General features: G+C 33.6%; 1 protein-coding gene across 1 annotated transcript in view; it reads left to right on the top strand.

Moving 5' to 3' along the window:
- LOC128999526 (collagen alpha-2(I) chain-like) overlaps window positions 1-16,987 on the top strand; it is a 62,585-nt gene extending 45,598 nt beyond the window's left edge. Inside the window, exons 14-15 of the mRNA XM_054426093.1 lie at window positions 5,603-5,732; window positions 15,628-16,987. Coding sequence (XP_054282068.1) covers window positions 5,603-5,732; window positions 15,628-16,875 — 1,378 coding nt within the window. The 3' untranslated portion in view covers window positions 16,876-16,987. The remainder of the gene's footprint in view (window positions 1-5,602; window positions 5,733-15,627) is intronic.
- Window positions 16,988-18,560: the final 1,573 nt, after the last annotated feature.

Here is an 18,560-nt window from a genome sequence, read left to right as displayed (position 1 = left end):
ATTTACAACATTTGAAGGAAATCGTGTGCAAGCAAACATACAAGCAAACATAGCTGATATAAGAGTATATGATAACAAATAAATGATAAAGTCCTCTATTAAGTTCATTCAAAAGTCATAGTTTCTGAGAGACTCATAGTTAAGATGTACAGTTAATATTTTTATAAATCTGCTAAAGCTCCTAAACTAATAGGTTCAAACGTTCAAAGAAAATAAAAAAAGTAAAAAAAGAAATATAACTAAATTGTTTTATATTTATATAAAATTTGTTTAACACCATAAAATACAAAGGTGATCCATACGATATTATACAATGATGGCTATTTGTAAAAACATGTAATTTATATATTTGTTATTTTTATAAAGTTATAAAATTGAAGTCCATGATTTAAAGTTTTTTTAGTGTAAACTTTAAAGAAAAATAGTAAGATATCAGTGATGGCAGTGTCAAATGGTACTTTAAAAAAATTGCTTTTACATTAATTACTTTCATTTACGTTCTTCCTTAAAATTTATTCGTCTATTAACTTCTACGTTTACATCTAGTTAACATATACTTCTAGGTACTACACTAATCAATAATTTGCAGGTTTACTTTATAATCAAACATAAATTTTCAGTCAAGAATATGTTTAAATGTTCATTTATTACAAGTTATTGCGTATGAATTCAGTTAAATTCCGTTAGATCACCCCTGTGTGCTGTGAAAAAGTTGGTTCATTCTGGTCAACTGATAGTTACCAGGGTAGTTATTTCATCTCCATAATTATATTTATGACAAAATAGTTCCTAAAAAAGTACATACAGTGAGTATAAGTCACAACCTTGATCCACATTGCGTTTAAAAGAGTTGATCAACCAACCGATTATGATCTAGATTTTAGATGTTGACTACATTATTTAGTTAAAAAAATATCCAATTGCAGTTTCCAATTCCAGTTATGCAACTTATATAATATAATTTGTCGTTCAATTTAGGGTCTTGACTACAGGGTATAAAATCATAATTGGTACAAAAGTTGACTCTGACCATTTTAGATCAGTCTCCTGTAAAACTGGCTTAAAGTAATTTATTGAAGAAAATGAAATGGAATGAAAAATCATTTATTTTTTCATGAAAAGTTAGCCTGATTTGTTAGGTAAGTTCATAAATGTGTTAGGTCTAATTGTCTTTGTGTAAGCACATCCTAAATTGGAGGGGCTGGAAACTTAAAAGTTTACTCAGAAGATCTAATTTAACGAAAATAAGTAATGATTCGGATTAAAGAGGATCTGATAGGATTAAGACCAAATACACTTCAAAATCTCATATCATTATAAACATTTCTAAATTGTGTATAAATCTACTATTTTAATTTTCCATTCCACAAAAAATTGTTTGTAAGTAGAAATTTAACGGCACACATGAACATAAAACCCGTCATGGTTATGGGAACTAGAAATAAAATAGTACTGATAAAACCCCTACAGTACCATATCCTTCCCAGAGGAGCGAGCTGGTCTAGTGGTAAAGAGCGGGACTTCGGTCCCCGAGGTCCCGGGTTCAAATCACGCCAATCACCAATGGATTGTATCCATGTGATAATGCCGCAACCCACTAGTACTAGCCTGAAGTGATGTATAAAACAGTTCCAGGCTAGAACTAGCGTTCTAGGATGTGAAGGAAAATATCCTTACCAGAAGTCAATAAACGGAGAATCATTGAAGCACAAGAACTTCTCACAAGAACACTTAATAGGTTACAAGCATGTATTTGAAGTGTCGTGCATGATGTTTACTGTTCAGAAAAATTATCGTGGAATTGAGTAAAACATTTTTATTGTTAGATTTTGGAAACTTTTTGTCATAAGCTATAACGATTCACCTATATGCTCCTGTTAAATATCTAAGGAATTTCCCCAAACTAGCATAACCTCTGGCCTTGACCGCAATAGTTAACCTTTTAATAAATTACCTTTTAAGAAATAACACAGCTGCACAAAACATCTATCACCCACGACACGGATTTTCTATTCATATTTCAGCACAAATACGTCTCAGCAGTCCCAATCTCAAGTGACACTGAAGTGATATTGGATCATCAGCGACTTAACGCAAGGCACATGATAGGATTTACAACTGTCAATGTTGACAGTGGACTATGTCTTGTATCCACATACAAGTGAAGAATTACACTATATTAGATACGCATCTTATTGCATCAAACGCGTAACCTTCGAAAGGAAAAGTTGATCAAGCATAAATCATCTGGCAAGGTTTGGTGGTCTGTGGTAGTGATTGCATTCATTTAAAGTAAGACGATCATGATCATGATGATGATCACGAGCCTTGATCGTGTGGCCGGATGATTGACGATCATGCAGCGGTAATCACTAATAGCTCCCGGTCCCGTGATATGGCGTATAACATATGTAACATTTAATATACACTTGCAGTCGTATGCGATGCTGTTAAGCCACCCGTCACGACGACGCGTCACGAGCGCTCCAGGTGGGAGGGTCTGGAACTGATTTACCGTGTTTTATTGGTGTTCATTTACACCAATGCAATGGAGTGTATGCATTTACCAAACACTTCATATCCAAACTTGGGACAATATGTGAACAAACAATGTAAAGTGTGGGAGTAAAAACCTTACAAATAATGTAAGGTGTTTGGGTGAGTCACAGTCTTCAGGATGGAAATTTTTTCAAAGAAAAAGCAGAAGGGTTTAGAGTAGTGTTATAAAAATAACTCAGCAATGAAAATCTTTTATACCCAACACTGTTGATTGACAAGTTTTAAACAATACTTCTCACTTTGAATACAAATAGTAACTGGTACCCATGAATATTTGCCTCTTACTCCTTACCAAGTTGTGTAACTTTTTAATAAGCAAACACATTAGGTCTTAAATCTACAGTGGAATAAACTAAGGTAGCTTTAAATGTTGTTTCGTCTATAGTTAAAACATAATCAACATTAGTTTTATATGAAATTATACAACGCTTTATATTCACTTAAAAGCCATGCAGCTTCACTAATGTTTGTAAAAAGTAGATTAAACCTTTATATGCCAACGATGACAGTAAGCTGATGATTAGTTTAACAAACCATCTTCTAATGTTATATGATTATCACGTCACTAAAGTTGTTATTCAACATGACGAAGCTGAAGGTGCAGATAATATTTCTGATCGTCTTGAACCGTAAGGGATTCAAGAATTGCTCCGATTCACATTTTTGTAGTATCACCATTAAAAGCAGTGCCTGTGGGTGCACATTCTTTCGGAATATGTTTGGTGAAATACTGTAACACTAAATTGTAGTATATTTGCAATTTTTCACCACTAGGTTTGTTTAAGCAACATACAAATTGATCGCTCTAACAAGTAAATGTTTACAATACTGATTCAATTATAATGGTAATACTGCAAAACTTACAAAATGGGGGGTACTGCAAAACGTCAAGTGGTAGAGCGCAGGATTTTGGTCTCTGAGGTCCAGGGTTCAAATCTCACCAGATCACCAATGGATAATGCCACAACCATAATGGATAATGCATCTAAGTGATAATGTCACAACCATAATGGATAATGCATCTAAGTGATAATGTCACAACCATAATGGATAATGCATCTAAGTGATAATGTCAACCCCTCTAGCTTGAAGTGATATGAAAACAATCCCGGGATTGGGCAAAATAAGGACAAAAATGCCTACAAGATAAAAACATTTCTCACTTACTTTATTCTCAGTTATTCACAATATCTATGCATTTATAAGTACATAAAAAAAGTTAGTTAAAAAAGCTCCTTTCATGGTTTACGTAGAAGAGTCCATTTATTTCGATTCAATTTCCCTGCAACAATTTCAGTTGCAGTTTCTTCTAATCATTCATTGAAATGCAAACGTGAATATTCATCAGAATCTTATAACCAGATCGAATAAATACTTACCACCACCAATGTGCTACGTGATTTAGAGGCTATTTACTATCCATCCGTACGATTTATAGCGAAGCTTTCAAATACACGGAACGTTTTCTGTACCTTATTCTTATCCGTGTTTGTTTTAGAAAATAATTGAACCTACTAATGTAGGCTCCGAGCCACCGGACCAAGCACATACAGCTAAAATTAACTTGTGAATAGAAGGATTTGTACACAAGCCTTCTAGACCAAAGTCTCACTCTAACCAATACACCAGTGGCAACCCCATCATGTAATCATAAGATCCAAATCCCATTACAACGGTGTAAAATGTTCTGCATTCTTTGACTTAGTTCACACACCAAGTACTCCCCATATACTGAAGACAGTTTACACATGAGTAAAGCTACCACAAGCCGATAAACTTAAAGGATTTCCACATAAAAATGACATAAACGGTTCGCGTCTGAGATGTTGAGAAACAGAACAATAGTAGACGGATGCCGAGGTCGGTCGTAACAGAGAGATGGTGAGGAGATAGTGTGATATCCTGTACCATTGTCAGCTGATGATGCCAATATCAGCTGATGATGCCAATATCAGCTGATGGGGCATCATCTGAGCCGCGTCTGTCACTCGGTCGAGACCGTCACAACCTTCGCACTTATTATGTCTTCAAATTAATAGCTTCACATCCCATCCAAGGCCGTTCTACTTTCCCAAGGATACTGATAGTCCAAACTGTCACTTATTAAAACTACATTATCGAAATTAGTCTTATGAATAAGATGTATGTGTCCTGAAAGGGCAAAAGGAAGGTAAGATGTGTTAGTTGGAGATTGGTTTACCTTCCTTTCGTTGTAGAGTTCTGCAGTATTACATCAAAGTTACATAGAAAATTTATGAAGCTGTGTCATTAAGCAAGGTTGGGTTTGGTTGTATTAAATTGCTATTTGCATTACCGGGGAATAATTACTTTCAATTTTTTTAACGATGTTTACAACTGTCGTTCTCAAATTTCATTAATCAGGTAACGTATAAAATTGTTGACCAATATTTCGCAAAACGAATGATTTTTTAAGAAATGTATTGATTACGATTGTCTGGTCATTTTCCTTTTCACTAGTTTGTTTACAGTATCTCACAGTGAAGGGACCATCTCCAAATTCAATTCTCTGGGAAAATATTAAATATCCCTTTAATTTTAAAAGAGCAAAGAGGAGGTGTATTCTATATATAATGAATGTAAGATAAATTAGTAAAAGTGTGATTACCGGTGTAGTTTTTTTTACTGACTAGCTGTTTCTTCGGGAAGAACCATTTCACTTGTACTAACTTATTTTTTTTATGAATGAAAAATCGTATAGTAAAACTTAAAACATACATTTATTACTAAACTATGTAATAAAATGTCAAATACGTTTACTATCTACTTGAGAAAAAATGTTTAATGAAATCAACCAAAAACTATCGTCGTCCACGTAAAAATATCAATTTAATAGGATCAAACAGGAAAATCCATTCATGAGTTATGGTTGAACAAAATTAATGACCTCATTAGAGATTGATTGCAAAGCTCTGTTGAGCGACAGAGTTTCAGCAAGTGGTTTCATTCTCTGAAGACTCAATTAATAACAGCTGTCCTCCGATGACAAACACTCAGTCTAGTTGACGCAGACTGAATGACCCAGTGACCTCAGCACCCAGACTTGCTTTCATCTACTGACACCAGCTGTAGTGTTGGAGGTTAGTAGCAACAGAGAGCCAGCTAGGTCTAGGTTAATGGACCAGTCACACCAGCTGAAGAACTGTAGGCTACATGTAGGATACATAAAAAATGCTAGGTTCATTTCCTAAACTTGTATTCACTGTAAGCAACTTAGGCCTTTGCGTGGAGCGTAGTGAGCAAAGCAGGTGTAGCCGGTAGAGTACAAGAATGAAATGAACTGATATATTTTAACCGGCAGCGGGACGCGAACCCAAGACCGTACTGTTTTGAGTTCACAGCCCGTTGCGCAACCAACTGAGACATCGACTCACTGGATTAGACCTCAACCACTAGGGATGTGGTAGGATATGGGGATCGCACACACAGTAAACCAGCTAGATATAGGCAAATAGTAAACATACTGCTGCACTAAAACAAGAGAAAGTAATTTAGTCAACATTAATGTACTCAAACGTAACCGCATCCAAACCCGCTTCGGACTTTACAATGGAAAGATAATTCTAATAATAATTCTACTTGCACTATTCAAAGTCAATGGTCCAGGCAAGACCCCACTAGTGGGGTCTTGGTCCAGGTGATGACCCACACATATTATATTAGGTGAAGCTGGTTGTATTATTAGGCTACCAATTGTATAACTATAGATGACATAGCTCCTAGTTTAAACTCCTAGTTTAGGCTCCTAGTTACTTAGACTCTACTAAATCCAAGAACAAAACTCCAATTTTCAAAATGTACAACCCCAGGGTATTACAAGGGAAAATGGACAATATTTAATATAATTGCATTGCTGCAAATGATTATACCACCTAAGTTCAAATTTTGTTTAGGGACCTCTAAAAGCTGAGCATCTTCAAGTTATAGTAGGTGCTTGGATATCACCGATTTTAGATAGGGCGTAAAAACCATAAATGGTTTAACACACCATTTACATAAATGGTAAATGGTGGCGTAAAAACAGCTAGGCGTATTTAACCCAAAAATGAGCAAAGGTTGTGTTTATATTGAATTAAGATGCTAAGTGCACTTTCGTTACTAACAAAAACAACTGTTTTTTAGCTAGTTTAATTATGAAACGCCAAAAAAATCCATGATAGCTGCTGTGGTTTGCCATTATAGTCCAATTAGATTAAGTAAAATTAAAATACACAATACAAATTTAAACTATATATAGTAACAACTAGTTATTTTCAGTTAGGGCAGTACAAATATGGATGGATTTGGTTATTACGTTGCAAATATCTTTTATGTTGTTTCATAATCGCAGTCAATATGGCTGAGGACTGAATGTTACAATGACACTTGTAACGCACAAGTCTTCCTCGGTGAAAGGACCTCTTGTGAAACATTTACTTGACTTAAGCTCCTCACGTGAAATATGTAGTGAACGGGCTGTAAAATATGTACAATGTTGAAGATTACACGGCCAAACTATTACATAGATAGTAAATGTTGAATCAGACGGTTCTGAAGATTTATTAACAGATTGCTTTCCAAATCATTTGATTGGCCTTGGACACTGAAGTAGCTAGAATGGACTGGTTGTAGCCAATGTCTCCTCAACGAGTTCACAACTGAACAGAGCTATAATGTCAAAATTCTATTTCCTCCTTCGTTAGGTTTACATTACACTATCACACTTGATGAGAAAATTAAATAACAGAAAATTATGTAACAGCAATTCCAGCTTGGTATGATTTAAATGCTAGAGTGAAAAAAGGAAGAGGGTTTTTAGCATCACACTTGTGGTGGGTTTGTGGCTCAAGCAAATAAGTAATCTTTCACTTTAAAGTTAGAGGTACAGGTACAGACTTAACGTTAATATTCAAAGTACTACATGGAAACAATCGTGGTCTTTTATTAGTATAACGGATTCACCTGTAATTCCTTTGTTATATTTGTTGTTGATAATTGATAACAGTAATTATAATTTCCATGTTATCGTGTGATATTGTAGAAGTAATCATAATCTATTCACGCAGGGCCTTCCAGTTTGAAAAAAAACTATTCATGAGTTTAAACAATTATAGCTTAACATCAGCAGCGTTGGGAAGTCTTAAAATCATAATTTTGTTAAATGTTTGTCAAATTTCACACAAATAAACGACCAATCAGTCCAAATAAATCTGATAACTGAAACACACACATTCACCATACTCATAAACACCTACAACCAAATATAAATCAACACACTTTAACCGGTCCAGTACGACGCAGGAATCTGTTGATAGATTTTCTCACATCCATCAATCATTATTTAATTGGCAACTCTATGAAAAAGAGTTACACACTTGGGCTTGTCTTTTAAGCTGCTAGGTGAATGCAGAATGGAGTGAGGTCATCTGTATAGCTTTGTTAATGACTAAGATGAACTGTTCTATTGGTCAGGACCATTTATTAAAAGCAGAATGATCAAGGACACCTAAGCACAATTGAAACTATATCTCTTAAGCAATAAAATAAAATAAAATGGGACGGGTGGCGTCATACTGTAATCCAGCTACTAGGAGGTTACGAATTGTGGATATTTATATGCATGCACTGTGGATGCGATACTCCCTGGTGTGGATTAACGTCCGCACGAGTGAGTACTACGACTATCCGCAGTACTATCCTGAAAGTTTGACCAATTCGTGTATACCAAGGCAAAAGGCAAAAATGTGGTTCGGATTCCACTATAAACTGTAGGTCCCTTGGTTGACATTAGCTGTATGGGCTATTAATTAACAGCTGTGTCTAAGGAATAAGTGGGCCTTAGTCACTCACAAGACTACAATATCGCCCCACTCCTACAATCATCTCTATTCATACTTGGCTTAAAATACCTACTTTGTATGGTCGCCATTTCATTGAAAAGTATTAAAAAATATTAAAGTATAATATTTTATACTGAATGATTAAAAGCTCTGATTAAATGTTCCCTAATTACAGAATTGTTTGCTCCTCTTTCAACAGGATGCAGACTGAGTGATGGCCGTGAGAAGGAGCGTGGTGCTCCTCTGGTCGTACGTCTTGTTGTGAAATACTTACGTGCGGGTCACAGGTCGTTTGTACGGCGACATTGCGCCAATTAATGGAACACCCTTTTAACAATAGTCCAGGAAAGTGGTTGGGTCATGGAAACGTTTCTCATAGGAACATGTACAAATGTGTTAAACAGACCCATTTACCCATTTACTGCTTGTTTTTACGCAATGGGGGTTTTTACGTTGTTTTAATGGGTCTAAACTCCGGTTTCTGCTATACAGTATAACATCAACATTGTTAGTTAGAAACATCAATTGGAGTCCCAATGGCAAATGTCAGTAGATCCATGATTTGATCACGCGTTAATGCCGAACCTACCTTCAGGGTTGCTAAGCGTGGAATTTAAACTTGGTTGGAAGATGGAGCAGTAGGCAATGCGATTTGTGGCTGGGTTGCTTGTGAACGAGAAAAGATGATATGGTATTTATGAAGGGATATGAAATCCTGGCCAGTACAATTTGGCAGAGAAAGGTCGTCAAAGATTTTGTTACAATCATCGTTAAACTTCAGTTTGCTACGCTTTGGTGTGGAGGTGCTAGCAGGAGTATAATGTCAAAAAATAATTTATTTGTCCAAATTCGTACATCGACTATGTCAGTAAATATATTAGAAAAATGCAATTTGACGAATCCTATTTGTCTTTAACAATTTATCTTAGAAGAATCTACTTTTGAAAAATTAACTGACAATACCACCACGGGTCATGCAGGTAGCAATTAAATGTAGGCTACGTCATTTTATAAAGGGTTATTTTTAGAATATCAGGACATAGCTCAATTGTCAAATGATTGGACATAGCTTTAAAACGCAAAATGACACTATAATATAGATGTTTTTTTAAGCAAATTGAATGCTGTTATGTGAAGATTGAGGCTGTTTAGCGGAAAATATGATAAAGTTTTATAATGAGCTGCATTTAAAGAGTCTTGAGTTAATTGAAATAGTGTGTTAAGCATCTGTATTTTATGTGTCATCAATAACAAGTAGTTAGTTTAGTCGCTACACTACGGTGTGTATAGATTTTTTGTTTGACTTAAAATTTAACATTAAGTACACTTTTAAGTAAGCGTATTGTTCTAAATTAAATCAATTTATAGTAAATGCAATTTATAATGATGCAGTATTTCTAAACGTGCATCAGCGCCACCTAAACATTCTGGCAGCCAAGGGATTTTTAAAGATTTACCTGAATTAAGTGAAACATATTTTTACTTAACTAATCAGTAAAATAAAGTCTTGGCTCTACTATCAATGTGTAATTATTTTATTCAGCAGATATGGCACACATAATCATCTTCAGCATTCTCCCTATTGCGAAGCACGGTCACAGCGTCTAGTAATTAATAAAATCTAACTGCACAGTCCACACAGTTATTTTCACTTTAACCTTAACAAAACATTAAGCAACACCTAATGTCAGACATTATGTCCCGGTGGGGAGTCTTTTGACTCATTACGAAGTAAAGTTACAAAATCGTCTGATATTTTGGGGGACCATCAGTCTGCACTTTCACCCACGCCGGGGCGACTGATAAGACAAAGGCGGCGTGACCTTGCCACTGATATGGTGGCGAGAGGGCTGACGTCATAGGCACATATATATCTACAGCCACCACTACTCCTACACCATTATAGTACACCACAGCAGACGACATGGCTAAGGTAAATACACCTAGTGTAGGGATAACATGTTGGGAGTTACTTGGGGTATTTTAGGGTGTGGATTATTTGTTTGGACAATAATTTGACATAATGTAAATTAAAAACTTTTTTTAATTATAAAAATAACTATTGTTGATTGTGTCAAAACTGAATAGGCTTTCTTCAGTAACTGAAACCGTTAGAAGTTTAACCTTAAAAAGCAATTTTTAATCTAAAATTTTATCAGTTTTTAGTCGGTTAGTTACTTTTATTTGTATTTGTTTTAGCCATAACAAAACGGATTTTTATGGATTTATTATTGTAATAAAAAGATTGGTTTTATATTAGGCAATGAAATAAAAAATGGGTAAATAGATTTTTGCATTTAAACATTTATAGTCTATTTAAACGTAAAGTAATATTTTTATTTGTTTCTTTGTTTTGATTAAATTGAAAAAAAGAAACTCCCCTATAAAAAATAGGTTTTTGGTTTTTAAATAGATAATACACAATTTATTTTATTCATGAAATATATATTTTCTCCAATGAAACAAAGATTCCTCAAAATATTAAGTATTTAAAATATTGCTTCCTCCGAAATAACAGTCTATATCAAGCTCATGGCCTATTAAATTGAAATTTGCGTTTTTAACACGCTTAATAACTTATTACAGCCAATAAGTGACAAGATAAAAGTTATGGCATTTTTCAAAAATTTGTACATAATTCATAACCTTTTATAGCATTGTAGTATTATAAGGACAAAATAAGATATATTGCATTTCAAATAAATAAAGAAACAACGTGCTCAATAATATGGCGAATAAAAACACGCTAGAGGTTATAAAACAAGAAAATATCTGTATCCCTTAAAACACTACTCTAAATACAGCAGAAACTTTAGAAAAGACTAATGCCAAAACAGCGTAAAAACAAAAACCGTTGTCTTTGAATTTATAAACTATAAAAGTCAGAAAACATCATATAAGCACCGATAAATAATCTTGATAAAAAGAAGTGGTAATATAAATACAAATAAGAAAAAAACTTAAAAATATAATTTCTAAGAACAAATACAGGCATGTAAATCCAGACTAGTATCAACTTTAAAATCATACTATGCATTCATTATACTGTATAAAACATCCATGGATCATCTTATCAGCTACCGAAATATTGAACAAAAACTTTAAACATTTGAACCCAAACAAAACAAAGGAAAATGCATTTATTACAGCTGTTTATAGTCACTAATAGAAAGACCTTGATAATACAGTATAAATTCTAAATGAAGTCCAAATTCAACCCGATATAAATTCTAAAAGAACACAACATTAATGACGACATTTTTCATAAATAAAGAAACTACCCATAACATGCCAATAAGGGCAGTCACTTTAAGTTATATTTAATAATAGTACAAAAAGAAATAAGAATCAAGCTAAATAAATAATAATGTTTTATTGTAATAATAATATAATTATAAATTTAATTACATTATGATTTATTGTAAAATTCTAACGTCTGATAGGAAATCTTCCCAACCGAAGGAGAAATAGTTCTTTATTTTCTAACTTTAATATTTTATAGCAAGTCTAGTATAAATGGAAATTAATCTTTAACTTTTTCTGCACAATAAAACTTTGTTTCAATATCTCAGTATGGAATAAAACTATATCCATTATATACATACCACTAAGTGCAGTTTTTATTCTAACTCGTTAGCAATGCTGGGGATGTCTAACAACTGCATTTGTAACTAAACTAACTAAGACACATTTTAGTTATTCAGGCCTCGTAACAACTAAGGACAAGGTTTTGGCCAAACAGGGTCAACGAAATAAACACAAACCTTGTTAACTAAATCTCTCTCACTTTATTATAATATATATTTAGTTGTACACCAACAAATATAATTAGTGAAAAAAAAAACTTTGTCTCGCTATTACATAAATGTTGTAACAAGTTCATTGAACAAATACAACTTCTTACCAGTTATTAATAACATTTTTTTTTTTTACAACTACTTAATGCTTTACAAAATAGTTTTTGAAACAAACTGCATTTAAATATCCAAGTATTTGAAACACTTAACGTTCACTATTATTCACTATTAGTTTTGACACAAAGTTTACATTTTAATGAAATATTTTATTGCTTTTAGAAACTAATAGTGAAAAAATCATTAAGTATACAAAAATTATGCTTGGATATTTTTTGGGATAAAATGTCACTTTATTGGTTATAGAGGTTTTTATTTAAAAAAATAACAAAATTATCAACATGTCGGTTGCAATCACACTAACAGTAGTTATTCAAAGCATGTAATAATCCTTCAGCTAAAATATTTACACAACCAATTATAATTTATCGTTACTAAATACTGAATGCATAAAGTTCTGGTCTGTGAAAATTCAACAGAGATTGGGTTATAAAACCGCATATTGAGTATAACTGTCTATCCTAGACACAGCTGATCTAAGTCGGCAACAAAAATATAAAAAGGCATCGCACTGACCCAGCACTCATGTCTCTCACATGTTTGGATTTAATAATGCCTATAAATATACATTTACTTAAATATAGAAACTAGAGTTTTGTTTATTAAAAACTAGCTTCTGTACCCGTGCTTTGCAACGGGAAGATGTACTATAGCGCTTAATGCTTGCAAACACTTGTTAAGTAGTTCGAATTAATAAACAAAAGCCACCAAATTTATACAAAAAAGTATGACCTACAGTGAATTGTTTTACTCTTAACATTAAAATGTATCAATAACATAATTATCATAACTTAATTGTAAAAAAAAGGTAAACAAAGGTTATGCATTTTCTCATGCTTCCATGGAGATCAATTATTATTAACTTTTCAAACCCTCACCTCAAAACGTTTGGACATCCTAGTGGCGTAGCCCGAGAGGAACTCAGGGAAGTGAATAGGCCTATGACATTCCTAGATATGTAGACTATCGGTGCTTTTCATTATCGCTCTATCGGTTTAGTATTTTAGTCGTGGCAGCCGCACAGACAAACAGACACCACCTCAATTTTACAATAGTATAGACAATTTAATGTCATACAAATTAAATTAATTGATAATAATGTCATAGTCAAAACTATTTAGAATAAAGTATAAACCATTTTATGGGGAATCAAGTAAATTTGCAGCAAGTCGAACTAAGATTCTCTTGTATATCTTTAATATATAACTCATTCGTTGTATTCCAAAACATTGCCAAACTTTCAAAATTGTCAAATTGTATAAACACCGCTTTAAGGAACACATTTAAAAACCATACGCAAGAATATTATAGAAAATATGTTTAATTAAAACACTAATTCAATTAACACAAAACATTAAATGTAGTAAACAACCTTACTAATTATAAAAAAATATACAGTATGTGTTCAATATCAAATGCACAAATAGCGATATAATATTTTGCTCTCTAGTAACCTTTAACTTTAAAAAAAAATTTAATATAAAATCTGAAAGTAATATTTATTAAAATGTTCATACTTTACCTATATGATTTATATTACTTTATAAAATATTTATTTTCTAATCGATAGGTTTCTAGTTTAGCTACCACATGTAAACTTAATTATCCTAAAATAATCTATCTACTTTTGCATTTTTTAGTAGATGTTTTTGTTTATTAATTAAAGGCACACTTAGTCACGAATATTTATAAATTAAAATTTAAATATGCCAGCACAATATAGTTGTATTTTTAACAGTGGACAATACATAATACCGTTATTTTTGTTGACTTGGATCACAAATTCGTGAAGATCCTTTGTTTGAAGGAATGTTTTTACACATTTATTACCGGTAATGTTTATGAATCTACTGTATACAGTATTACATTTTTTGTCTATTTTTTTTCTTCTGAATCTTCTAGCCAATTAATTATTCATAAGGAACTTATTTGGTAAAACTCTTATATTTATATTTGTATGAAGTTTTGTCTTATTTTTTGTTAATAATCTAGTAAATTAACAACTTCATTTGATTATTATGGTATAATAAATTTAACATTTGTTATTTGAAATAAAAAATAAAACTCTAAACATGTCACGGGTGAGTATATTTTTAAAAGCATGTAAACAAGATGTACACACTTGACTCAGTTAAACGTGATATCACATTTAACTTCACAACATGTATATTAAGGATTGTAACCCCTGAAACTCAAATATATTACATTTTAGTCCTTTATAATTGAATAGAAAGAAACTCCCCTTTCCTTTCTCGTATATCATGTGTTTTTATTTTATTTGAAGCGACATAATTTATACAAGTTTATTTCACTGATTGTTACACTATCTATTGCTCTGTCATACTCTTTTCTCAGTTTATTTTCACTTTTTTTATTATTATATTAAATTAATACACTCGTTAACATTTTCGTACATCATGAATAAACATCTCGTATAGACATAGATTGAAATCCAGTATTATTGGACATTAATCAAAAGTAAATTTAATGGAAGGCAAATAATATTAATTTAGGATATAAATAATAATTATTATAAAGTCTAAAAACCTATTTGGTCACCTAGGCAACTATGACAGTAAAATAATAGTTTAATAAGTACGTAAAACCCAGCTTCACCTTGCATTTTAAAACTCTGATATCTGATATAATTATTCAATCTCAACTTTAAGACCAGACCAAGCCAACGAACTTTGTGGGCGACACATTAATTTTACAATTTTAGAAATTATCGAACACTGAAATCCTTAGCATTTTTAACGCAAATTAAGGAAGAAACAATGCTTCTTTCGTTTAAGGTTTATTATATGAAAGTTCATGAAAGATGCTGGAATGCAATACTACTTGTTTAGTAATGAATTATGGGAAAGGTTTGTTAAAAAGGCCGAAGTATAAAAAAAGATCATTCGTCTATACGAATGATATTTTTTATACTTCAGGTTTTTTGGCCAAAACCTGCAAAATAAAATTTATTGGTAACTGTTAGGGGTTTTGTAAGAGATTGAAAAAACCGTTAATGCTTTGGTGATTGGAAAAGAACCATCGTAAGACAACTAGGCTTACCCAAGTAAAAAATATGGACATGTTTTGTTATCGAAACCTGTAAAATAAGAGGTTTTGTTGATTGATAGAGTTTTGTATGACATTGAAACTATAATTGCTTGGAAATTAATTAGTATTCACATTAATAATAGGAGATTGCAACAACAGATGAATTATAAATTGTTCTTGAGATCTAAGCTTCAATATAAGTTAATGATACAAAATTGATGCTTGAAACAGACTGGGTTTTGTAAATACTAATCTCAGTTCGTTTACAGTTATTCCTGGTGCTGTCGGCCTCCGTGCTGATGGTCCTAGCGGAGCCTCCTGTAGGTTATCCTTCAGGCGGTCCACCAGCAGGCTCCCCCACCCTGTCTCTACCGGGACAGTATGGAACTCCAGGAGGCTTTGGATCGGGCGGAGGTGGATTTGGATCTCCCTCTAGCAGCTACGGAGCCCCCGGCGGTGGCTTTGGATCTCCCTCTAGCAGCTACGGAGCCCCCGGTGGTGGATTTGGATCTCCCTCTAGCAGCTACGGAGCCCCTGGAGGTGGCTTTGGATCTCCCTCAAGTCAGTACGGAGCCCCTGGTGGCTCCGGATCTGGATCACCATCCAGCTCCTACGGAGCACCTGGGTTTGGTGGCAACGGTGGTTTTGGAGGAGGCAATGGTGGCTATGGAGGTAGCGGAAACGGCTTCGGTGGAAGTGATTCCAACAAATACGCTCCGTCTGCAGCTAAAGTGAGTTTCCGTCTAGGAAATTCTAAGAAGAAAGGAAATGGATTCGGTGGTGGAAATGGATTTGGAAACGGAAATGGATACGGAAGCGGTGGGCCATCAAGCTCTTATGGTGCCCCAGGTGGAAGTGGATTTGGATCTCCTTCAAGCTCTTACGGTGCTCCGGGTGGAAGTGGATTCGGATCTCCTTCTAGCTCTTACGGTGCCCCAGGTGGAAGTGGATTTGGATCTCCTTCAAGCTCTTACGGTGCCCCAGGTGGAAGTGGTTTTGGATCTCCTTCAAGCTCTTATGGTGCCCCAGGTGGAAGTGGATTCGGATCTACTTCTAGCTCTTATGGTACTCCCAGTGGAAATGGATTTGGATCTCCTTCAAGCTCTTACGGTGCTCCGGGTGGAAGTGGATTTGGATCTCCTTCAAGCTCTTACGGTGCCCCAGGTGGAAGTGGATTCGGATCTCCTTCTAGCTCTTATGGTGCCCCTAGTGGAAGTGGATTTGGATCTCCTTCTAGCTCTTATGGTGCCCCAGGTGGAAGTGGATTTGGATCTCCTTCTAGCTCTTATGGTGCCCCTGGTGGAAGTGGATTTGGATCTCCGTCAAGCTCCTATGGGGCTCCTGGTGGTGGATTTGGATCCCCTTCCAGCGAGTATGGTGCTCCCGGGGGTGGGTTTGGAGGAAGCTCTCCTACGAACACCTACGGAAGTCCCAGTCAGTTCGGATCTGGTGCTCCCTCAAGTCAATACGGGACCCCAGGTACTGCCATTGGCTCTAACGGAGGATACGTGTATTAAACCACCTCAAAACATGCCTTTTAAACACTCTCTCAGCAATTTGCTAAATAATTTGTCTCACATATTGTGATATTATTTATTTGTACATATAAGTTAGCATGTGCTCATTTAGAGGTAGGTAGCATGTTCTGATGCCTTTTGTATTGATGTTTTAACTATTAAATGAATTCGAAATATATGCCACTATTGTTCTGTTATTACCTCGTTAACTTGGATGACTAACAGTTATGTTACAGATTTTGAATTTTAATACAGTACCTAAATGAAATAGTTTTCCTATTGGTAGTTAATTGGTTTTAAAAGTATTGCCATAACAATAAAAAAAGAAATGTTTAAAATGTGAAGGTGTTACAGAAAATGGTAAAATAATACAACTGTACGTATTATATTTTCTTTAGGAAAGGTTAAACAGTACAAACTACTATACAAATTATTGTATATAATGTTATAAATGTTATGTAGCATAAGTAGTAGGTATTTTGGAGTTAAAATGTGTACTCACATTAAAACAAAATACTCTTACATGGAATAACAGTGATGAAGATAAATGTTATCTACAAACCATCAGGAAGAGCATTTTAACAATAACGGAAAGTGTATTTGAAAACAGTCTACCAACTCCTCCATTCAATAATATGCATATTGTTGTATTATTAACCTCTTACAAGCTTAAAAAACTGCTATGAAATATACAACTGTTGTGTCTCCAAAATGTACAAATTTTACTCTCGATTATAATACATATAAAATATATATATCAGATCATAAAAGCACAATTTAAAATGCATATCGAATTGACCTAACAATTTGATGAAAGAAGTATGTAGGGTGGTCACGTGATTTTGTTTACAACATGATTTTCCCGTTTAAAACTACCAGAGTGATACTTTGAATGCGTGTAAACTAGCTGTTCTGAATCATATTTAGTTTTAATCAACTACTTGATTTCCGTACGTAGAACGGGCCAACAGCAAGTTTATTTTTTAAGCTATTTCTTACACTATTGTTTCCGATTGACATAATTCTCAAACCTAAATAATTTTTTATTAGTAAAATTGAAAAATTAAAACACCAATATAAAACACAAAATTGCAATATTGTTAAACAGACTTATTCCACTATAACTAATTAATAATAATTAATAATAATTAATATTAATTAATAATTAATTATATATAATTTTCAACGGGTAGACTTTTGACAAAATTACCAAAACGACATAGCATAAGATAAAGATAGGGATAATTATACTGAAGACATTTTGGTGATAAAATTTGCAATTATGTTCGTGTGTTGCGAAGATAACGCAGTACAGCATAACGTAAGAAGTGCTGAAGTAGTTCAGTCAGCCTGCTAGAGATCGCAGCACCCACCATGTCTTTTACGATTGTTTGGAATGTTAAAAATATAAAAGCTTTAACATTAACGTAAATATATAAAATCTTAACCAATAGTACGTCAACCAATTTGGGTCTTATCGGTTGAAATTTAAAATTGAGGTGCACCTAATGAATTAAATAATGTATATGTCAACTTATATTTGACAACGAAATCGGAATTCCAAATTCGCAATTTGACTACTCGTTGAAGTACACTAATTAAATGATTGGAAAACTTTAAATGAAGATTTTAAATTCCATTGTAGTATTACTTTCAAGTTGAGAGCACTCACATTTAAATCATAT

This window comes from Macrosteles quadrilineatus, unplaced genomic scaffold, assembly GCF_028750875.1.
Source record: "Macrosteles quadrilineatus isolate MER2022 unplaced genomic scaffold, UCM_ALF_1.0 Scaffold_8__2_contigs__length_117827958, whole genome shotgun sequence".
Classification (NCBI taxonomy): domain Eukaryota; kingdom Metazoa; phylum Arthropoda; class Insecta; order Hemiptera; family Cicadellidae; genus Macrosteles; species Macrosteles quadrilineatus.
Note: the sequence above shows the minus strand (reverse complement) of the source record. Positions and strands in the feature narration are given on the sequence as shown.